This window comes from Candoia aspera, chromosome 7, assembly GCF_035149785.1.
Source record: "Candoia aspera isolate rCanAsp1 chromosome 7, rCanAsp1.hap2, whole genome shotgun sequence".
NCBI lineage: Eukaryota > Metazoa > Chordata > Lepidosauria > Squamata > Boidae > Candoia > Candoia aspera.
Window position 1 is genome coordinate 82,122,855 of NC_086159.1, and position 23,809 is coordinate 82,146,663.

The 23,809-nt window shown below is 45.1% G+C and overlaps 2 protein-coding genes across 2 annotated transcripts in view; one reads left to right on the forward strand and one right to left on the reverse strand.

Annotated features, from left to right (window-relative positions):
• The window catches only part of CDPF1 (cysteine rich DPF motif domain containing 1), a 271,203-nt gene extending 258,878 nt beyond the window's left edge, over positions 1-12,325 (reverse strand). Inside the window, exon 1 of the mRNA XM_063308354.1 lies at positions 12,319-12,325. The gene's annotated coding sequence lies outside the window, so the exon portion shown is untranslated. The remainder of the gene's footprint in view (positions 1-12,318) is intronic.
• ETV6 (ETS variant transcription factor 6) overlaps positions 1-21,487 on the forward strand; it is a 112,063-nt gene extending 90,576 nt beyond the window's left edge. Inside the window, exons 5-8 of the mRNA XM_063308343.1 lie at positions 6,832-7,377; positions 15,021-15,163; positions 17,526-17,626; positions 20,005-21,487. Coding sequence (XP_063164413.1) covers positions 6,832-7,377; positions 15,021-15,163; positions 17,526-17,626; positions 20,005-20,110 — 896 coding nt within the window. The 3' untranslated portion in view covers positions 20,111-21,487. The remainder of the gene's footprint in view (positions 1-6,831; positions 7,378-15,020; positions 15,164-17,525; positions 17,627-20,004) is intronic.
• The last annotated feature ends 2,322 nt before the right edge of the window (positions 21,488-23,809 follow it).

Below are 23,809 nucleotides of genomic sequence, written 5' to 3' on the forward strand. Positions count from 1 at the left end.
TTCTGAGTAAGTCTGTAAAATTAGAGCAGTGTTTTTCAAACTTGGCAGCTTGAAGATGTGTGGACTTCAACTCCCAGAATTCCCCAGCCAGCATGCTGGCTGGGGAATTCTGGGAGTTTGAAAAACACTGAGTTAGAATATTAATAATTCCCAGCTGCTGGGGCTAGGGAGAGGGACAGGTAGAGGGCTGTTAATTCCTGACTTTTTTGTTAACTTTTTGGGGAAAAAAAATAATAAAAATCCATGGGCGTTCAATTAAGGTTCATGCCCAGGGGCATCTGCATGTGCAACTCAAATAAAAAATGGCAGAGCTTCAATTGTGTTGTTTACACCTTGATTTTTTTATATATATACCCACACACCATAGACAGAATACCAAAATCAGTCCCTTTCCTGTGTCACCCTTCCCCCAGGCCTATGGAGGATGAAAAACACATGGAGACATGGAGTTTTTAGAGTACAGGTAGTCCTCACTTAATGACCATCCATTTAGTGACCATCCGGAGTTACGACAGTGCAGAGAAATAAAACCTGACTTATGACCATTCCTTGCACTTATGACTGTTGCAGCATCCCACGGTTGCATGATCACCATTTTTGACCTTCCCAGGAGGCTTCTGATAAGCAAAATCAATAGGGAACTGTGTGGTTCACCTAACAACCATGTGGTTTGCTTAATGACCGCCGCAAAAATGGTCATAAAATCAGATCCAGGTTCACTTAACAACCGCATCATTTAGCAACTTAAATTCCGGTCCCAACTATGGTGGTTAAGTGAGGACTACCTGTATCATGGCTTGGTATGGAGGCAATGGCTTTGACTCAGTTGGCAGCGGGCTAGATCGCTCTTACTGCTCTCGTCCCTTTTCTGGCAACATTGCTGGTGGGGAGTTTAGCCTGAGATAACCCTGGGCTCACCCTTGCAGGCAGCTCGAAATGGAACAGGACTTCAGTTGCACAGGTGCAGCCATGATCTTGACTTAGTTGACCTCCCGCCATGGACGCCCTTGTTTGCTAACCGCCTGTCCTAGATTAGCAGACTCTAGGTCCGTGTCCCGGAAAGCTGTTTTGTTGTAAACCAGGACTGTTTCTCACCCCCATCACCCGAGGACCTCACACCCCGTGCGTGGCCGGACATCGCCGCCGCCTGCCTTCTCCAATGCTCCAAAACCTCTTTGGTCCTTTGCTTTCACTCCCGGCTCCTGCAATTAAGCAGGAGGCTTGCATTTCTGATGGCCTCCGCCATAGGAACGAAAAGCTGGGGAAGGGCGTTTCGTTTGAATTACGGATTTACGTGCAGCCACAGATCCCTCTGGGCCGGTAGGACGTTGCAGGAGGAGAGCCAGGGTAGTCTAAGGTGGCCAAAATCGGGGGGGTCGGGGGGCTGCTGCACTTTCTCCAACTCACACCTGTTATTAAAAGGCAGAAGCTCTGGGGAGCGGCGTCTCCCTCCCTCCCGCTTCAGTTTATCACTCTGTGCTTCTGCCTTTTGAAAACAGGTGTGAGTTGGAGAAAGTGCAAGCAGGCTGGATGTAATCTTGGGCTGAGAGAAAAAGCCTTTCTGCCAGGGGTTCCCAGGCAGATCGCCGTCCCTCTCTTGAACACTTTTGACTCAACCTTCCTGTTCTCTGGTGTTTGGCAGAGGAACTGGGACAGCTAAATATAGTACGCTGTCCCCTTTGGGGGAAGTGGTTCCTTTGGGCTTGCTTTTATTATCCTGTGGGATTCTGTGGCACACACTTGCTCCGTCCAGCTCGCAGTGGCCAGGCAGGCAAGAGAAGCGCTCGGGGCATGCAAGGGTTTGCCACGAGTCTTAAGGTTAGCTTTGCAAAGTTCTCTGAAATGCGACACCTGCTTGCCACCAGCTTTGAGCATCCCTTCCAAGCTGCGTGCTGGGGCACAGTCTGTGCTGCAAGGAAGCTGCTAATATCCTCCAGAAACAGGGCCTGGAATTTGAAATTTAAGAATGCAAATCAGCCAACCACGGAAGAGGCTGCCGGTTGCATATCTGTACGATCTCCTGATCTGGACTCATCTGCTTCCAGTTTGTTTCAGAAAGAGGGGAGATTTCTGGGATCCAGAGTTGGTTTACCAATGTGTTCTTCCAGGATAGGTTTTTGCTTTTGCTTTTTAACTGTCCCAGCCTCATTTAAAGCCCTGGGTTTCCTGGTGTCTCTCATCCAAGTCCACTGAGGTCCACCATGCTTAGCTTTTTGAGAGCAGCCAAGGTTGTGCAGATGCTTGAAGGACGTCAGAAAGGAAGGGGTTCATTTTGCCCATCGAACCCAACCCAGCAACTCTGCAAAATGGCTTGTCCTTCAAGAAACATCTCACTATGCCTCTTCTACTAATGATGGAAGTGTTTCAGTCTTTTTCATTTGGGAATTCTTGCATTCAGCAAGGAGTTGGATGACTCAAAGGCCTCATTCAAAATTTATGGGCTGTGAATTTTTCCTGTGACTTGGAGCCAGAGTATCTTAGTGGGCAGACATACCTGAGCAGCAGTGTCATGAAAAGATGGCATATATTTTCATTTATAAGGAAAAGAACGTCTCACAACAAGTGCATGAAAGCTTGCAGCTAGGTCTGCCCTTTAAATCAGTCCTCAAATGACAAAGTTGGCTTCTTTGTGGTATTCTCTGCAGTCCTCTGTATGCTCCCTGTATATACACCAAGAGGAATAAACTATTTTGAAATGGGAGTCTCTGCATTAGCATAAAGATATAGAGATGGTCCACATGAAAGGTGTCTACAGTGAGGGTCAAAAAAATCGAGATGGCAGTTGCAGCCATGCAGTAGAAACCCAGCACATTTTTACTTGTGGTTCTTCGGTTGCAACTGCCATCTCGACTTTTTTGACCCTTGCTGTGATCACCCTGTCTGTAGAGTTGCATGTTGGAGAGAAGGTCCCCAAGCCCATCCTGTGAACCTCATGGAGGTTGCGGTCTCTGATTCAGGTCCACCCCCCTCCCCATCCATACTCCCCAAGGGAGGTCAGCCTCTACAGAAGATCCGTCCAGGCAGCAAGATGTGTGAGAACAAGAAGTCCCATGTCCACGTTAGAGAGACCTGGTTGCCCTAATGAGGGTTCCATCATTTGACCAACATGGATGGCGTGGAGCTTATCTGGAATATCTGCGTGGTTTTTACAGGATTAATGATTTCTGTACCCTCTCTATCATTTCAGTAATGGCAGTGACACTTACTCAATCCCCACATTGCACAGAGAACTTACACTGCGTACGAGCTAACCAAGTGTGTGCACAAAAGCAGCCCAACCCATTTTGGTTCCTGGAACGTAAAGTCGAAATGCCAGTCATCTCCGTAAAGAGCCGGTCAACAAAAATATAACCATAAGTAATTAAGTCTAGAGCTGAACTGGGCTGCACCTGGACATTAAGTAGGATTAGACCTGGTTGTATTTAGACAGGAGACCACCAGGAGTTGTAGGCCAGACTGGGAAGTGAAAAGAATGTTCTGAAGAAGGGAATGACAAACCACTTCTTCACTGTTGCCAAGAAAACCGCATGGCGGGGGGGGGGTGTCTGTGCGGTCAGCAGGAGTCAAGCTGGAGGCATCCGCATGGGGGGTGGGGGTCAGAAAAGTCAACGGGGGCGTTGCGACTGCACACTTGAAGCCCTGGCCCTTTTTTATGTGCATCACAAGCACAACTCACGTAAAGAAGGGGCAGGGATTTGTGTGGTCTTGGCCATCATCTCAACTTCTTCGACAGTTCCTACCCCCTACCCTCCTGTACCCCCGATTCAAGCCCAGCTTTATCTTCGACTGAGATCGCTTGGAATTGAGGCCTTTCCCCATCTACGTCTTAATCTTTCCGTGGAACACTTTTTGGGCGAGGAAATCTGAGTTTGGGGCATCCCCTTCCGAGCCTTATAGCTTCTCTCCCCGGCGTCTGGGGGACAGACGTACCCTGCATGTCTTCGCTTTAAACGCCAGTGAAATGTCAGGATCTGCTCCCCTGCCCACAGACAGCCTCGACTGGGTGCCCCACACGGCCCTGGAATTAGGCTCCCATCGTCTCCTGTGCCGTTGGCTCTGCCCAGCTCTAAAACGTTCTTCGGCCGCCACAGACAGGGGCATGGCTTGGCACTCGGGTTTCACTTCCTTGTGCCCGTTTGGGTAAGGTTGACCTAAATAGTGGAACAGAGAGACCTTTCTTGTTTATGACTCTGGCTCTGTGAATCATAAAATCCACACCAGGGCCGTTTCCTCTCCAACTTCAGCCAGGAAACGGGTGGGCGCTGTCTTTGGACGGGAGGAGCGTCTGAGGGGGCTGGAGTCAGACGAAGGTCATTGCGCGGCACCAGAGGAATCTGAGCAGGATGTGACCCCCGGGGTCCTCGGCAAAGGATCTCTTGGGATTGCAGGGGGTGGGGTGGGGTCTGAAACGCTGCTTGGGGCTTTGCAGATCCTTCCAAGAGCCCCCGTGCAAATGCACCAGCGCAGAAAGAGAAACAAACACGCTCCCTGCTGAAGAGGGAGCCTCAAATGGGCTGGAACTAATTATGGTTCCACTAAATTTGAAGATTTACATGGATGTATAAAGCCCTGGCCTGGCTTTGCAAAAGAGTGCAATTTTTTTTTCCCCCTGCAGTAGCAACACATTTGTGCCTTTTCCCAGTTTTGCCACATCTCACTCTGGGAGATGCTGTGGCGTCCCTGGGCAAGCCTTGGAACTGGAAGGGCAGGAGATCAATGTGCCCCACAGTTACGGATATAAAGAGCCCCGGTGTTTGATGTGGTAATAAAGCACAGTGCAATGGTGTGTGTTTTTTTTTTCAATTAATTTTTCTTAAAGAAATTTTTACAGAATAAAAACATTTAAAGGAAGAAGAAAATAAAGGGAAGTCAAAGGAAAGTGGTGAGAAAAGAATAAAGAAATGAAAAAGACAAAAAGACAAAATGTAAAGAAGTGACTTCCAATCTTCTTTTCAGCAGTTTTAAATGCATTTGAATTTTATCCTAAAATTACACCATACTCCCTTCTTTCCATAATCTACCCTTTCCAGTTGTCAAGCCCATAAATCACAAGTATATTTTATTCCGTTTTCAGCAAAAAGTCCACGAAGGGTTTCCAGTCCCTAACAAATGTAGTTACTGTCTTTTCTCTAATTAAGCAAGCCAATTTTGCAATCTTTGCAAATTCTGTCATCTTCGCCAGGCATTCCTCCGTTGTAGGTATTTCAGAGTCTTTCCATCTTTGTGCATAAGTGCAATAATATTAATGACTTTTCATTCCCATTATATCATTGGGAATGGCCTAGACCATAAGAAGCATGTAGGCAAGGATTTGCTGGAAAGCAGTGGATGAAAATGGGATCAACTTTCATATGCTAATATAGTTTATAGTATATTAGCATACGTTATATGCTAATAAATAAGTTATATTAGCATATGAAAGTTTATATGTATAACACACCTTCCTCAACCTGCTTCCCTCCGTATATTTTGGATAATAGTTCCCACGACCCCTCCCATGAACCTTGCTGACTGGGATTACAGTCAGGACATTTGAAGGATTCCAAGGTGGGAAGAACAGAATCTCTGGAGCTCAGGGTTGAACCATGGAGTCCCTGGTGCTCTCTGAGCTTGGTTGTGGCTGGCAGATGTTTCAGTACCCAACTGGGGAACATCATCAGTGCGAGGGAGGTTGGGGTTGGCTCCCTGTTTACATGCAGAAGCTCGCCCTGCCCATGTTGGTGGGGGTGCGGTGTTCTCCTTGGTGGTTCCTTGATTGGGGCATTGTTCGCTGCTTGGTTGTTTGTCTGGTGTTAATCCCTGCTTATCTGGGTGTTGGCTGCTGGAGAGGACGTGTTCTGGTCTCTCTGTTTCCTTCCTAGCTTTTTTCTTTTCTCTTTTGAATGGTCTGTAAATGTGGTTTATCTCTAGGTGTCTGTTGATGGCTGACTTGTCTGAATGCCCAGCTTCCAGGAATTACCTAAGTTTTTTGGACTTGGCTTGGTCTAAGATGCTAATAGTTTCCCAGCTGAAACTGTGGTTGAGTCTGTCCATGTATTGGGAGATGAGGGAGTTTTCGTCATGTCTTCTGATAGCTAGTTGGTGTTTGTGGATGCGTGAACCCTATACTCTAATCGTTTTTACAGAATAAATTGAACAACAGAAGAACCATTTTTGCCTAATTTTGACAGGCCACAGTGTTTTCTGGTGTGTGTGTGTGTGTGTGTGTGTTTCTGTATGTATGTATTGACCAGAAGTCAGTGGTGGTGATAGATGTAGCGGTGCCAAGTGACAGCAACATCAGGAAGAAGGAGTATGAGGAGCTGGAGAAATACCAGGGCCTGAAGGAGGAACTGGAGAGGATGTGGAAAGTGAAGGCCAAAGGGGTCCCAGTGGTGGTAGGGGCACTTGGGGCTGTGACCCCCAAGCTGGGAGAGTGGCTCCAACGGATCCCAGGAGCCACATCAGAGCTCTCTGTCCAGAAGAGTGCAGTGCTAGGAACAGCCAAGATCCTGCGCAGAACCCTCAAAATCCCGGATCTCTGGTAGAGGACCCGAGGTTGAGAAAGACACACACCACCCATTGGGGTGAGAAGGGATTTTTTTTTTAGGCTTCAGACTTGCATGTGCAAGCTGGCAGCAAGTGTGATGACATCTCTCAGTTTTCCAAACATTTTCCCTCTCCAGAAAACAAACAGGGTAGCTCTTAATAAGTTAAAATTTGCTTTGTTTAATTGTCTCATGACTCATCGCAGATCTACAGGCTACGCATTGGCTGCAAGGATGGATATAGTTTTATTGGTCCTATTTGATAGCATCTGATTTTTTTCTTACCTTTTTTCTTTGTTTACAGACACCTTTATCCCAAGACCTTCAAGACAGTCAACAGACTCGATCCATCACAATCCACCTACCATTGAACTCTTGCATCGCTCCAGATCACCCCTCAGTGCCAATCACAGGCCTTCACCAGAATCTGAGCAGCGGTCCTTGAAATCCCCCTTGGAGAACACTATTCGTCGCCTCTCACCAGCCGACAGGCTCTTGGGCACACGGCACCAACAGGAGAACAATCACCAAGAGTCTTACCCTCTCTCAGTGTCTCCAGTTGAGAGTAATCATTGTCCAACCCCTTCAGAAGCGCTTCAGAAGCCTTCGAGTCCCCGCCAGGAAAATACTAGGGTCATTCAGTTGATGCCCAGCCCAATAATGCACCCTTTGATACTGAATCCCCGGCACTCTGTTGACTTCAAAGCCTCGAGGTTGTCTGAAGATGGGCTGCACAGAGAGGTGAAGCCGATCAACTTGTCCCACCGTGAAGAGTTAGCATTCATGAACCACATCATGGTGTCCGTCTCGCCCCCTGAAGAGCATGCAATGCCAATTGGGAGAATCGCAGGTTAGTACCATGTGTTCCAAGTTGTGGTTCTCTCTTTAGAATCCACCAGACAGGTTTCACCTACCTGCATGGCAGGGCTGCATTTGCATGCTTTTTTGTGTGCCTTGCACAGATACTCATGCTTCCCTGACTTCTCCTAAAAAAGCAGAATGAGCCACAAGCTGGAGGTGAGCCAGGATCATTCAAGGGAATAGCTAAGCCAGGGACACACTATAGTAGATTTCAGAGTGACCCTTTTATGCGGACAGAGCCATTTTTGGTGAGCAGGTCTTGTCAGTGGACCCTATTTCCTAAGATTCTCTCCTTCAGAAGCCCAATTTTATGTTGTAATCACAAGACAACTTCAGTGTGCATGATGCCCCATTTGCATTTTCTACTATCCATGTTTTGGACATAGTTCATAGGGTTACAGCTTTATGCTGTAAACAAAGGGGGAATTTTAAAAAGCTGCACTTTTTTAACCAGGCAAAGTATGAAGCCATGTGGCCATTGGGATAACTCTTTCAAGGAGTGGCAACAGTTGCCACAACAAGGTGGGGTGGACGCAACCCTCTCGCTGGGTCGCTCCAAAAGTCTTCCAGGGTCTGCTCCGGCAAACTTGTCTTCTTGCTGTGAATTTGCAGGTGCATCTAGGAAACACTTGGTTAGGATCCAGCATCATGTATGCTGGTTATTATTCTGACTCAGGATTGGCCAACATCTCTTGCTGTCCAAGCTATGTTGTCCTCCAAACGGTGGTCATGGGCTTGGATTGATCAGCTCTTGGGGACCATCTTGCAGGAAGAGTTCTACAGTTACGGAGCAGAGGAACTGTGGCACAAAGAAACAACAAGGACTGCAGCAGAACACTGTGGGGGGCTCACATCCTCTGTGAGGAAGCCATCTGCTCAGACCCCCGCTTTCCCAAACTTTCTCCCCATTTTCTGAACCTCCCGCCTAACACGGACACCCAAGATTCAGTGACTCCTGGTAGATCATCCCATTCTTTCGAAGGAGTAGAAGTTTCCCATGCTGGTTATTCTGTTCTGCTTCCAATTTGGGCTCCACTCCACCGTGTGGGTTCGCTGCTAGATAGAGGAAGGAGAATCTAATGTTCAATGAGAAGCTCAAAGAGAAGTGAAAAAATAGAAGGCAGAATGTCTATTTCCAGACCACCAGAGGTGTAATTAAATTGCCCTGGGGCTTCTTTGGATTATGGGTCGGGCAGGGCTGTCCAAGTGCATGATTATGACTGCCATCTTGACTTTTTTGACTTCCCCCTACAACCCTCGGGGTCTGCCCCGGATCTTTCCAGTCCTCATCCCCCTCAGAATAAAAATACACTTTACGCTTCTTTTTTTGGGGGAAAATAGTTTATTTACCTTGTGGTGAACAGCCAGCTGTAGTTTTAGGAAACCATATTAATAAAATTGGGGACAAATTTTCTGAGAGAATAAACAGCCTTTGCCTTCTTGTTAATCTTTCTTGATTTTTTCCAGTCATAATGTTCCTCAAAAAACATTTATTTTATGACTGATAAAAATGCTGTGGCTTTGGGGAAAACAGATCTCCTGTTGTGGCTAGGGAAAGGAGGACGAGAAATAGGCGGACCCAGAAGAATTAAGTGCTGACATTCTTAGTAGGGTTGAATAGGGGAGTTGTAAGCTGGGCTTAAATATCTTCCATCCAATTTCATGCAGATTCTGTTTTTTGTGGGTTCTAAATTGCACTGTTCTGCTAAAACAAGGAAGGCCCTTAATTTACCTGCAACATCTAAATTAGCACTTTGGTTACTGCTTTTTCTAAAGCAATTACAATTTCCAAAGTTCTCTACACAGGTTAGAAGTAATGTGGGCCATGCACATCTTTAATAGATGTGATGCGCCTGGAATGGAAGAGAAAAACAGGCCGACAACCTCAGACACCCATTCTTATGGTTTCACAATTGTCTGTATTGCAGCCATCTGGAATGTAAACAGTTCGGGCACCGGAGAAGTCAGGGGAGGGGTGGCCCGCAGTCCAGATGGTGAAGGGAGCTGTTTCTGCCCAGAACAATGGAAGGTTGGATAGAGGTAGACGTTAGGGAGTGGCGGATTTAACCCATCCAGGGTGGTCTGAAGCCGCTGTGCCTGCCTGGTTGCAAACTCCCTGCCACAAGGAAGAACCAAGAACATGGATCAGCCTGTCGGTTTCAAGACCTGGGCAGGGTCCCCCTTCCACAGACCACAGATCAGCAGCCCATCTGTTGGCATGACCAACAGCTGTGCTCATCTGGGTCCCAAAGCCGTCAGAACCAGAGTTCAAGTTGATGGTTGCTGAGCTTCTGTGGAAAAGCTGGGAATCTGACGCTGTGAGAAGCATCCCAGGCCTCCCCAGGGCCGCATGAAAAAGTCAAGATGGCTCAGGGCATCCATCATGCGGCTGCGACCCCCATCTTGACTTTTGTGACTTGCCCCCACAGACAACCCAGCATCTAAGCCTTCCAAACCAGTTTTGGTAATGACCTCTTGCTATCACTCCTAAGACCCTTCTCTGGTCAAAAGAAAGAGGGCAGATTTCAGAGAAATGCAGGAGCAAATCAACTGGTAGAGTATAAAAATCCAGAGCCCCTGAGAAGCTCTTCGCTCTAGCAGCCACTGTAAAAATCTGTTTCCCTCAACTGAATTTTTTTAGGTGAACCCAGCCCAGAAAATTAACCTGTGAGCCATTTGGGGACTAGTGCAGTCAACGTTAGAAGACCTCTCAGCCCCTAGACATCAATCAGTTTTGGGACAGCTTCCCTGCACTGTTGGCTTCCTGATGAGAAGAAGCCAGAGTTGCCCCTCAGCACCAAAGCAGGATGGGAGCCTTTTCAAAAAGAGACCGGCCTGTGGCTTCTGGAGATGTGCTTATTCCTCTAGTTGGGCCAGTTTTATGTTAAATGTCACCCCTATTCTTACATCCCCTCTATGTAGCAACTGTGAAGAGCAGTTGGGGCCCCGTTGCATGGCCTCCCAGCGTTCAGCAGAAACAGAGAATAATTTTTCTGCCTGTAGAATGGATATGCGCCGGAAATGTACACAGCATGATGCTCGCTCCATAGCTGCACGTTCCCCTTGACGCCTTTGTAGAGACCATTCTCAGATCCGTGACAGCAGAGAACAGGGGTGGCCCACTGGGGGGTCAAAAACGTCAAGCAGGGGGCCGCACCTCTACAGTGGAAACCAAACCAGACGAAATAAAACACCAACATGGTGAGAAACCTCTGAATGAGGCCAATTCAGGGGGGGGGGGAAAAAGCAAGGAAAGATGGAAGCCTGGCTAGCTGGGGAATTCTGGGAGTTGAAGTCCACCCATCTTAAAGTTGCCAAGGTTGAGAAACACTGCTCTAAATGAATTAGAGGGTTTCTTTATTTGAATTATTGAAGCAATATGTGACATATTTTTCAGTTGAATGAAGAAAACTTGCTACTCCTTGCAAGAAGGAGAGAACCCCTTTTAATTTAATTTCACCTCCCAATTGCCTAACGAATGAATTAAGTTAGCCTCCCAAAAATAAATAAGTCAACCCTTAACTTTCATTCACCATTGATTAAAATTAGACCTTGCTATTTAGAACTTCCTTCAGCATTAATGAAATGGCTCCAGGGAGCCCTTCCCTGTCCCGATGAACCTGGTAGGCGGGAATGTCGCTGTATGCATAGGATGCATTCCCTGGTAAATACTGTACATCTCTAGAGCCAGGAGAGGCAAGTTTAGAAGTTGGTTTGATGGTCACACTCATATCGGAAGTTGCACGACCTTGTCAGGTGTTGGCCCATCATCCTCACCCATGATCCAGAAGGCACTGCTGAAGATCAGAAGGCCCAGATCTGATGCACGTGGGGCTACAGAGTTTGGGGAAAGGCAGCTGGGGAAATCTGGGAGCAACTCAGTGTGGGGACCTGCCTTCCATTCATACACGTTGTCTTTGGTTTCAGCCCCAGTCCTCAAGAGAGTTTCAGACAAGTTCACTATGGCTGATAGTGCTGTGTGAGCACGGTGGAAATCTTGACAAGCGTGGAGTCCCCGGTGCTCCCTGAGCCTTGTTGTTTTCTTGCAGACGTTTCATTGCCAGGCTAGGCAACATCTTCAGTGCGAAGAGGGAGTGGGCCTTGCTCTCTGTTTATATAGTATGGTTTGTCCAGCTTGTGTTGGTGCGGGTGTTGTTCTCTCCTTGGGTGTTCCTTGATTGGGCTGTTTTTTGCTGCTAGGTTGATTGACTGAGTTAATAGTTCCTTGATTAAGGTGTAATGTACTGTTTGATGAACAGCCAGATGAACAATCAAACACCAGATGAACAATCGAACAGTACATTACACTTTAATCCAGGCTGCAAAAAAATAAGCAACCACTGGATGGAGATAGAGAAAACTCCTACTCTTTGCTGCCATCTAGTGGTCACCTGAATTTTTGAACTGATGCAGAAAGAACCAGGTCAAAAGGCTGCATTTGAATAAGTTTTGATTTTTCCGAATCAGAATGTTAACTCTTGTTTCCAGGGTTGATTTAGCCAAAACGATTTGGGCATTGTTGAGCCTGCAGCATTTGTGGTGTGCACAGTGAAGCCGTCATGTCATCACAAACCCTGGTCCCTGGGGAACTTGTATTATTCTGAGTGACCTTTGCGTTCAGAATGACAAATTGTCTCTTTTATTTGCAGCTGATAAGGGCAAAGCAGGTGGTAGAATTAGCTGCTGGCAAAGTGCCCTGATATCCAGAATAGCTCATCTCCATTTTCCTGCTAATAAAGCAGTGTCTTTTTTGTGTTCAGTTCAGAGTTTGAAACCAGGAAGTAAAACAGTGCATATGAGGGATGCAAGTGGACATTCAGTAATTCAGCGGTGGAATAGTGACCCCAAGCTACATTTTGCCTGGTATTTTTTAGTTTCCTAAAGTCTAAGGTCCTTGGCCGAAGCAGAGCTCTGCTGCCCACTTGTTAACAAGGGGCTCTCCAGTTGCGGAGAGGAGGTGGGAGAAGATGAGAAGGGTCTTCGCTTGCCGGTATAGAAAAAGAAAGTCATCCCGTTTCTGTCGCTGTCCCCCTCCTGCTGTTGGTCTGGAACCAAGTTCGTTCCAAGAGATGAGAATGCCCGCTCTCTCCTGGGTCTTCTCAAGGACTCTTCCTGGTGGAACTTAGTAGTTTCAGCAGCACCAGCGGCTACCGAGGAAAGGCCCAGATGATTCAAAACCAAGCAGACTTGCTGTCCGTTGCAGGCTCTGGACCAGGGCTGCTCAACTCGAAGGTCCGGGATGCCCGTGGCTTTCTAGAGGCTTGCGGGCAGTGGTGGCCCCGTTTAGTGTATCAGAAGGGGGAAATGGTGGAGAATATTTAACAACTGCCTTAAATATTAATTTTACTTTTCATCCCCACCCACCCAGTACTTTTTCCTGACCGCATTCACTTGTTGGACTGAGGCCCTGCCGTGGATGTCAGTGTCAGGTGCCACCCTTGGCCCCCAGAAATATGGGCCCTTTGATAGACAGTGTGGGAGCCAGGGTGATACGATGGTGAAGGTGTTGGGCGAGGATGGGTGCCCTTCAATCAGTCACTGTCTCCCAGCCCAGCCTACCTCACAAGATCGTTGTTATGGGGGGAAATGGACGAGGAAGCACTCTGTAGCCTAATTTGGACCCCTGAATGGAAGGTGGGAGATAAATCTAGCACATAAATTTAAAGTGGGCGCAAGGAAAATAAAAGTAAAATCTCCAGGTGGGAACCATCCTCTGATGTTCTGCTTATTTGTTTCCTTAAGCTTGTTAAATGTGTGGCCAATGAACACAGTTCTCTAAAGGACACTTCTTACTCCTTTTTCAATTTAAAAGTATTCCCTGGGATTCCAGTATTTCCTGCAAACTGGGGTGATTTCTTTGATCAGCTAAGAAGGAAACTCGAAGCTTGCTTCAGCTCCTACCACAGCAGAAGTCTATTGTTTGCCCTGATAGGACAACAAAGCCAAAATTATTTTTCATCATTTATTCTCTTCGTAATACCCCTTCGGTGTACAAACCCCCTTTGTAAAGCGATTAGTGATGAGATGTCGTTTTCCGTTGTTCCTAACTGCAAGTGGGGAAGGGCAGCATTGGACCGGAATTGGCGACAGGGACAGGGAAGGAAATTCAATTTCTTGCCTTTCTGCCTGCTTTTTGTTTTTTTAATATATAGCCACACACGCAAACTGCCGGTTTTTAACAGGGAAGGAAACATATAAATATAGCTTGGGAAAGTAGATTTAGGAAAAGAGCAGGGAGGCAAAAAGAAACTACTCTTCCAGAGTCCCTGTTTTTTTTTACAGCTTAACGGTGTTGTTTTAGGACAGTGTTTCTCAAACTTGGCAATGTTAAGATGGGTGGACTTCAACTCCCAGAATTCCCCCGCCAGCATGCTCATCTGATCTAAATAGTTCTTTGGCCCTTGATTGGAGAACTGGAATATATATTAGGAGAAAAATTCAATCCGATTATTGAAAGAGAGAGAGAGATGTGACTGCGTAATACCTCCAGGATAACTGCTGTGCTTTTAATGTTTTTATGGAAATGCTGAACTGCATGTGTTAGGTAACAGGCAAGTGGAATATTGCTAAATTCGTATTAGGTTTATTGTGTATGATTCTGCTAATATTCTTCCGTTTTGATGCCACATCTTAGGACAGTGTTTCTCCAGCTTGGCAACTTTAAGACGCGTGGACTTCAACTCCCAGAATTCTGGGAGTTGAAGTCCACGCGTCTTAAAGTTGCCAAGCTGGAGAAACACCGTCTTAGACAGAAGAGTTCATTGAATCCTGGAATATTACGGTATTCCAAAGGATCACTGTGTCATCGTTATCTAGAACATCAACCACAAAGTTGAGGTTCAGAAATTATGTACATGGATATGCATATAAGCAGACTGTGGGATGCTCTGCCTGAGGTTATAGCTAGATATAAAAGTAGGTGTTACACCATGCCCCAGTAGGAGCCCCATTCCAGATTGTCTTCTTTGTTCACCACACACCCACAAAATCACCTGGATGAGAACTGTGCATGCTGCGTTAGACTCAGAAGGCTGGCTGCTGGTGAGAATGGAAGTGCTGAAAACCATGCACATTGGGGATGATGGGTGTTGAAGTCCAACACATTTGGAGATTATCAGGTTGAGGAAGACGAGCCTGGATGGAAGACCTGGAGGTGTTGAACATCTTCAATTAGTTGTGCCTCTAACACACTGAAGATATTCACAAAAGGTCCTCCTATCTTTGCCAGTTCTTGCAGATTGCCACTCTGTGGCAACATGAAAGGGGGCCTTCTCTGGGGGAACTCCTGTTCTTTGGAAGGACCTGCCATCTGCAGTTGACCTTGCCCAGCATTGCCAGGTTTCCTTTTAAAAAGCTTCTTTGTCTCTTGGCCCATCTCAGCTATTAGCACCTCCTGGCACCTGCCTTTTCAATGGATTGACTTTATTCTAAAATACTGCTTTTATAATTATTGTCAAGTTGGTTTGGGATCCTTTGCCAGGAGAAACAGTATCTTGATACTTAAAACAAAGAAATAGTAATGTATGATAATTGCTGGCATCTTTCCTGGAGGTGAGTCAGTTGTGGCCAATTAACTAATTCATTTCAAGCATGAAGACAGTTCGGAAGACATTTCTCTTCTTCTCTTCCCAGACTGCAGACTCCTTTGGGATTATGTCTACCAGTTGCTCTCCGACAGCCGGTACGAAAATTTCATCCGATGGGAGGACAGAGAATCCAAAATATTTCGGATAGTGGACCCCAATGGGCTGGCCCGGCTATGGGGAAACCATAAGGTATGAAGGATCCACGGAGGGTTGCTCTCTTGCAGAGATTGTGAATTAAATGGGGAGGGGTGAACAAAAATTCTGCTTAAAAAAAAAGGTGTTAATGTAGAGTACAAGAGAAATTTTGTAGTCTTCTTTCCACGTGTTCTTAATCTAATTCATTATGATAAAAATATTATTTTGTCAGGGTCTTAGGGAAGGAGAACTTTGTAAATCTCTCCCGCATTTCATTTGTTCTGTGTTGCTAACTGAGCATGTGGGAATTCCCGCCCCCCCAGACAAGAGAAATTATTCAGGGGGGCTCTCTAGTGCCATGCCAAACCCACCCTCCGTTCCAGGGTTCCCCATGAACCACATCCACACCAGGAACTCCGGGACCCATTTATCATTCTGGAAGATTTGCTTCCAGAAAACTCCTAAACCACTTTTGCTGTGGTTTCCCCATCCCTAGTGCATTCTGGGAATCTTGCGAGAGGGTTAATAATCTCACCTGTCCTTGTTTTGGGCTTGCATAGGGCAAATATCCTAGAGGGGGGAAGTCAGTAGGGTTCATTCGCTACCTTGGACCATTGCTAGTGCCGGGACTTTCCTTCTCAAAGTCCTAGCAGGAACGTCCTGATGCTAGCAGTGGTCCAGAGCTCAAGGCTCTGATTAGCAGAAGGTTAAGAGTTCCAGCAAGGACTTTCTTCCCTCTCAGTAAGACTTACGTTGTCTCTTCCAGAAGCAAAGTCCTTTTATTGGTCCCTGGTCCTCTGTTGATGTAGAAGGCTAAGAAGAAACAGGCAAATTGCATCTGCTTCTAATTTTGATAGCGGCCATTCAGCCAAATAGCAGAATTCCTCCATCCTGGTGTCAATTCCCAGGCTGTCCCCTTGATCACAGCTGTCTGGAAGTTGGTGAAAACCAAACTCTTCCAGAGGGCCTTCAGGGAAGGATCATTTGTGATCAGAACTCGTTTCATTTTTTACTGGGTGTTGACATTGCCATTTATTGATGTAAAAAAAAATCTATTAACTTTATGTTGTTTGCAGGTGAGAATTGCTTTATTATGTTGCTTTTCTGCTGGAAGGATTTGGCAGCCTACAAATTAGCAGTAGTAGTAGCAGTAATAATGATGCTTGGATGGGAGGCAGTTTTGGAGGGAGGTTTTGCTCTCACAGCGGAAACATCTTCAATCACATGTGTAATACATGTTAAAAGGGGTGGGGCTTCAATCATGCAGGCACAGCCTCCATCTTATTTATTTATTTTATATTTATATTTCAAATTTCCGTCACGGCCCATCTCCCCCAAAGGGGGACTTTGGATCTTAACTTTTGGATCTAACGTTTTTGGGCCTCCCCACCTCCCCCAGGGATGCCCTACCCAACTTTTAACTTCTGCACAAGAGCAACTTGTTTGTTTGTTTGCTTGTTTGTTTGTGAGATTTAGAGACTGTCTGAGTCCAGAGTGACTCTGGACAGCTTACAGTAAAAATAGGAAACAATTAAAAAAAACACCTGAAAGGAAATCCCATCTATCCCGACAAACACACTCCCTCAAATAGAAAGCACAACCAGCAGAGCTCCACAAGCACCCTACCCCAAGGCCTGGTTGAAAAGCCAAGCCTTTGAAGACTTCCAGAACATCATCAGGGTGGGAGCAACACACATCTCCCAGGGGGCATGCTCATCCAGAGGGCAGGCTCTGCAACGGAGAAGGCATGCTTTGGGGGTCCCAATTGATGTCTTGTTTGGCTGAAGGGTCTCAAAGCACACCAACTCTGCTTGAACTTCCTGGATGGGCAGAAGCCATGAAGAACTTTATAGGTGATAACCAGCATCCTGAATTGCACTCGGAAGCTTCCTGGCATCCAGTGGAGTGTGTGGAGCAGTGGGGTCCCATGGGTATACCAAGGCCTGCCCAACACTGCCTGTGCCACCGCATTCTGGACCAGCTGTAGCTTCCAAGTGGTCTTCAAGGGCAGCCCCATGTAGAGTGCATTAGAATAGTCCAACTGCTTACGTATTTAGGATAAAGCAAAGAGGTGGGAGATCTTAAGGATCAAGCCGACACAATCTCATTGTTGATTTATTATACTCCATTCAAGCTACAGACCAGTGTCTCTCAACCTAGGCACCTTTAAGATGGGTGGACTTCATGGCTGGCTGGGGAATACTGGGAGTTGAAGTCCACCCATCTTAAAGTTGCCAAGGTTGAGAAACACTGCTATAGACTGCGGTTTCTGAACCCAATATTATCTAGGATGACATAAGATAAAACAACTAAGATAAGGGGCTCAAAGTGTGAATGGGGGTCCATCCAATCCTTCTCTCTTTATCTTTTCAGTGTCTTGTTTTAATTCTTGCTTTCTTTGTCTTAAATGGAACAGAACAGAACAAATATGACCTACGAGAAAATGTCTCGTGCCCTGCGCCACTACTACAAACTAAATATTATCAGAAAGGAGCCAGGACAAAGACTTTTGTTCAGGTAATTGTGGCTTCTTGTGCTTGGGGAAACATCTCTTTCCAAATTTTGTGGAAGCGGCTCGGTTCTGTTGATCGCAGAATTTTGTTCCTTGTCTTTAATTAAGTATGTTTTTCAAGGCAGTCAATTTGCAAACAAATACATATAAAATAAAAATGAGCAAGTCAGCGAGAAAAAAAACCCAGCAACCACAAACAAATAAAAACTTAGAAAAAGACAAAAATGTCCAAGTTCACCTGATTGTAACCAATGTTTGGAAAAGGAAACTAAGCTTTCAGTATTCACCAGGCCTGTCTAAGATTTTTTTCCAGAGGGAAAGATAATGTAAATATTTTCTGATCAACAGAATTTTCTCAAAAATTGCTAGATCACTCATCTCTAAAATCCAATCCTTTATATCTAGAGTTAAAGTATTTTTCCATCTCCTAAGGATTATCCTTTTTGCTCTTCTTAGCAAAATTCCTAACCCAGCTTTGTTCAGAACAAGTTAAATCCCAAATAGTAGGTATATAATTTAATGTTATGCATGTCCTTAAAAATCAAAGTTTTCCCAATAATTCTAACAAATTGTATAATGTTACTCCAAAAGGACATGACCATAACATGAGTTGAAGTGGTCTCATACTTCTTGCAGCACAACACAAGCATTCGTCCATCCCTTGCAAAACATTCTAGATCAGTGTTTCTCAGCCTTGGCAGCTTGAAGCCATGTGGACTTCAGCTCCCGGAGTTGAAATCTACGCGGCTTCAAGATGCCAAGGTTGAGAAACACAGTTCTGGATGGTGTCCAATAAATACTCACCAAACGTTGTTACTGTTGTGAAAAAGAAAACAGAACCACATACATGAATGACCAAGGTTCACAGATACTGGGTTAGTCATTCATATATCACCATTCTGTACTGTGCATTTATCTCAGCTGGCATAATTTTAAAAGAAGAGACCAGAGGAAGCTTAAACCTAGAAAGTAGTAGAAGTGGAATTATACAACCCCCGAGATAAAAAGGGTGTTCTTCTGTCTTGGCTGGCTGGGGAATTCTGGGAGTTGGAGTCCATGCATCTTAAAGTTGCCAAGGTTGAGAAACACCGGTCTAGAGTATAAAGCACAGACATGTCCAAGGAACCAGGATTGTATTTTGAGCAATGCATTGCCAACTATGAACAATTCTTCAGCTTCTTCTGGAAAGGCACTTCTGTAAGGGCGTGGTATAGTGTGCTTTTGTTGAAGGCATCATTTTAAATCTGTAGCAAGATGACTTAGGGCGGCCGAAATAGTTTTCCATTGGTGTGGATTTATTGGACAGTCAGTTTGTATTCCACGCCTCCTTTTCTCTTTCATAGGGCTGTGTAAAACCTACAGATGACACCTTCTAAAGCAATTGGGTGTGAACAAAGGCCTTCAACATAGTCCTGCCAAGCCTCCATGCTAAGCCATCCTCTTCAGATGCTTTGCATTGCTTTGCTATTAATACAGAATTTAACTGCAGATTACAAATTAACCATACTGCAACTCTTATTCGTAGAAAGCCAAATAAATCCATTAAGGATTTAATAGACTGATAGCTTAAATTGAAGTGAACCATCTATTTTGATGAGCAACTAGTTATGTGTAATTTATATACAAACGTTTAACTCAGAACATTAGTTTTGGAAATACACAATCTGATTTAGACCACTGATTTCTCAGCTGTATATACTCAGAAGAACTTGTTTTAGAGGTCCCTCAATAAGATTAGTCATGGCTGGCCAATAAATCTTTTATATGTGTTCTAACATCCTTGTCATTAGCAATGCCATCCCAAAATTCTTCTCACCGTTACAGGTCTGGTAGCCGCTGATAGTATGAAGAATCTTGAGTTCCCCATTTTGATTAGTAAAATAATTAACAATTTACAACATAATAGACATTGTAGAGGAGAGCCAAGTTAATCTGTGGTACCCAGAAATCAGCTGCAGGTCACAAAAACTGGTGGCTTTGAATAAAATTTGTTAGTTAGAACAGGTGCTACCAGACTTTTTTTTTTTAATAATGAAATAGTAATAAGGTCCAAGAAGCGGTGAAAAAAACGCCAGTGTCAGTTTAATAAGAATAAAAGGCTACTCCCTGTCCTGACTAAGCAAAAACCACGCCGAGACGAGGAATGAGCCTCTAGTGTTTTATTACTGCTACATTAGACAGAAAATCCTACCAAACTGAAGGAGCGTGGGAAACCCAGACAGATAAACCCCCAAAGTCAAGGCGGGTCTGTTCTGAGTTTCTTTGAAGGACAGCTCAAAGCCTCTAAACTACGCGTGCGTTTTCCCCCCTGGATAGGGGCCCCCTCCTGCTCGCCACCCGTGCTCATGACCCTCCCTCCCTTATGCACTATTCCTGTCTGCAGGTTCATGAAGACGCCAGATGAGATTATGAGTGGCCGCACAGACCGCTTAGAGCATCTGGAATCTCAGGAACTGGATGAGCAGATCTACCAGGAAGATGAGTGCTGAGGATCCAGTCCACTTACTTCACTCTGGTCTGTGGAGAAACGGTTTCTGGAGACCCATGGGGACGGGAAATAGGGCTCCAGGACTTGGCTTTTACCTTGGACTGTGCAGGGCCTCCAAGCACCTTAGCAAACAAATCTATTGGCAAGGGTGGTGTTGGCAACAGCATTTGGGTGAGAGGGGAAAATGCAGCACTCTCACGTGGCTTTTAGGGCCTGTCTCGCCTTGGTATGATTTTCATTTTGTTTTCGGTTGGTCAGTTTGGGATATATATATATATATATATATAATTTTTTTTCCTAATTAACCCGTCCAATTAATAATATTTGGGCTTTTTTATTCCTTTTGTAGAGCAGGATGTCAGGGGGCTGCGTATTCTGAATGCTTTCCTATGGAAATATAGCACAACTGTGGTCAGTGCAGATTCTCACAAGAGCCCTCTGTAGGAAAACAAAGGGTTGGGCAAGAGGCATCAGAGAGAACCTCCAGGTGCCTAAATTGCTTGTACCCGCCGTCGTGACAGAGATCAAAGAACGTGGACTGCAATCCAGGGTTTAAGGAATGCAGAGAAGCCTTTCTGGTGGCCCAGGGGGAGGAGGGTGCCATCGTTGTTTGCGGAGCGCTGATGAGCCTTGGAAGTGTCAGCTACTTCTCAAAGCACATGGACTTTATCCAAGCAACTGAGCGTTGTGGACATGAGAAATGAATAGGAGAAACTCCGGTAGAACGCAGGAGGTTTCTCCAGGATTTGCCAGCTCAAGAAAGGGTTAAATGGAAGCCACATTGATGGGGTGGAATTCTTGCTCCATTGTTACCAAGGCATTTCAACCACAAGGCGGAGGAGTGTGTAGGGAGTGAGTTTGTTTTCAGTGCTGGCTTCTCCTCTCGTATGTGGGGAAAATAGTTGGTCCTCAAAAGAGAAGGAAGGATTTAGGATTCCCAAAATGGCGGCTATAATTGCCCCAGGAATGGCCTTCACGGCTCTGAGAGGTTGAATTGAATCTCTGGGCTGATCTTTGCCTCGTTCCCTTTGCTTCTGCTTTGAAGATTTCTAGTCATCTTCCTCAGGTGGATATGAATACCGAGGACTAGTTTTATTATGTTTCAGTGTTCTAGATTCTTGCAGTGACAGATGAGCTTCGTAGCCTTAAGAGGAGATTTGTATGTGCCTTTTGTTGGTAGGAAGGCTTTGTTCTGTCAAACTCAGACACTTTGTTCTAGGTTGAAGTCATCCCTGTTTCTGTACCACAAATGATGTTATTCCTTGTTGGGTTCAGAGGTTCATTTGTCATGGCAAAAGGCTGGCTATATAAGAGCGTCTGTTCTTTATAAAAGCCACGGACAGATTATACAAATCTTACATTAAAGAAGTCAAAATTCTGTTTCACGGTAACCTGAAAGGCATCAGAAAAAATAATGAAATTGTATCGCTAGGATCTTCTGGGCAAATGAAGTATATTTGCATCTGTTTTCTTTGTGTAATACAGCCTGCTTCTCCAAGTTGCGGCACACAAAGACTTGTCTTGAATTTCATTTTCAGTTCCCATCACCGGAAATCCTGCTTATGGTTCTTGATATTTCATTGCAGCCTTTGAAGTCTATCTTCTGAATTTGCTAAGGGCTAGAAACTTACTTTTTGAAAAGGAGAGTTATGTTTGAGGTTCTCAGGATGGTTCTACATTTGCATGGCAAGGTTGGCGAGTACCCACGATCCAAGGCATTGGTTAGGTGACTTCTTATCACTTTTCACAGGAGTATTCCTTAGACAGAACTAGCAATAGAGGCCTTCGGGAGGGGGTTTTACAATAGTCAAGATGGTGGTGAAATCATGTTGTCAAAGCCTGCACATAAAAAGAGGATGGGGCTTCAGTTTCATGTTTACCAGTGTTCATCTTGACACAGGCACCCCGATGTGCAAAATCCTTTGCTTTCATTTCGTTCCAAACTGAAATGAAACTTGCTATTGATAGAGATGTATATCTTCTATTTAAAATAGAAATAGAATAAACACACACACGCACACAGAAGACTGGTGTTGTCCCTTTCCTGCAGCTTCTTCATTTTCTTTCCCACCGAAGCTACTTCGGTTCCTTCTGGGTTAGCCACTTAAGGTGCCACCATACATTAGCCAAGAGGTGCGAAGCAGTCGGATCAAGGGTAACCCAGTCCCAGCAGATCCATCCTGGCAACTGAAAGAAAGGCTGCAATTCTGAGAAGGCGGAAGTCTGAGAATGGGATCGTGTCCAGTGTTCTGGGTTGCATGATGATGGTGGGGTGGGGTGGGGTTTCGTTTGTCCTTAACGCACGCAGGCCGTCCAAACTACAGGCATTTGGCCAAAGCAATTTATCAGAATTTGGGATCTGGAAAAAGAGTCTGGCTTGTGATAGATGTTGAAGAGTGAAATAAAACTGGAACTGGAACAGTGTGTTTTCCATATTCAGGAACTGAATCGCAGCGTCCATTTCTTTGAAGCCAAAGGACACATTGCAATTCATGCCCGGCTGCCCTTCGAAAGAGCAGTGGTGGGTCTAACTTGTAAGAAACCCTTCCTGCCATAATGTCCTGCATCTCTCTGCTGCACCAGCAGCCCTCAGCCCTCTTTTAGCCAGTGGTGAAAGGAATAGAAGATCCGCTAAGTATATGTAAAAACTTTGGAAAAGAGCCGCTCGTAAGAATTCACTTGGAAATTCCCCCTCTATGCTGAGAATCGCTGGCAGCTCAAAAGTTTGGACAAGAACTCAGAATGAAACTCTTTACCGTTTCTGTTCAATCAGCTGCAGCCATATGCAAAGTCAAAAGGAAATTGTGCTGTCGTGTTGTTTTCTTTTTCAAAAGGAAAAAAAATCTCTTTTTTTATTATTTTCTTAAGTAAATTATAATCTGTTGAAGATGGCGCTTCCTGTTTTCTTCAAGGTGTGGGGTTAAGGGAGTGAACTGAATGAATGTAACAGAGCAGACAAGAATGCCTTTTCTCAGGGCCAGTGAGTTGCAAATAATTTTTAAATGCTTGTAATTACATCATCTCAATAAATTTTTTAATATAAAAAAAGCAGAGACGGCATTCTTCTTCAGTAAGTATATGCCTCATGCAGAAATCCAAGGGTTTTATTTTCGTTCTCTTCTCCCTCTTCCTTCTAATAGACCTCTTTAACCCAAGGCATTGCTTGGATCAGCCAACGATGAAGATTTTATGCAAGGCGGGCTTCCTTGAGAGAAAGCACAGTGTGCAAATACAGAATAAGATATTATTTTAAAAAAAAAACAATATACCGGGCTGTGTTAAGAGTATCCTCGGTGACAGAGAACCGATAGCACTGCTTTTATATCCTTCTGGAGAGGGGTGTCAAAAAGTCAAGGTGGCAAGGCCAGCTTTTCTTTCTTACCTGTGTCACATCTGCAACAGGTGTAAATCAAAGCAGAACTCCAATTGCACACTCATAGCCACCACCTTGATGTCTTGGGCCCTTCCCTGAAGTCAGTGAATTTTGTTGCAGAATTGACATATGCATGTGTTGATTTCATGCACTGTGGACTTCAACTCCCAACTCTTGACAACTTTAACATCTTAAAGTTGTCAAGATTGGGAAACACTGGTTCAGTGTTTAATTGGTCACCCTAACATAGGGTTATTTGCAAGACACCCTTTGGAGAAGCAAATTCAAAGCATTTGCAGATTGAACACTATACTGCAACCATAATCT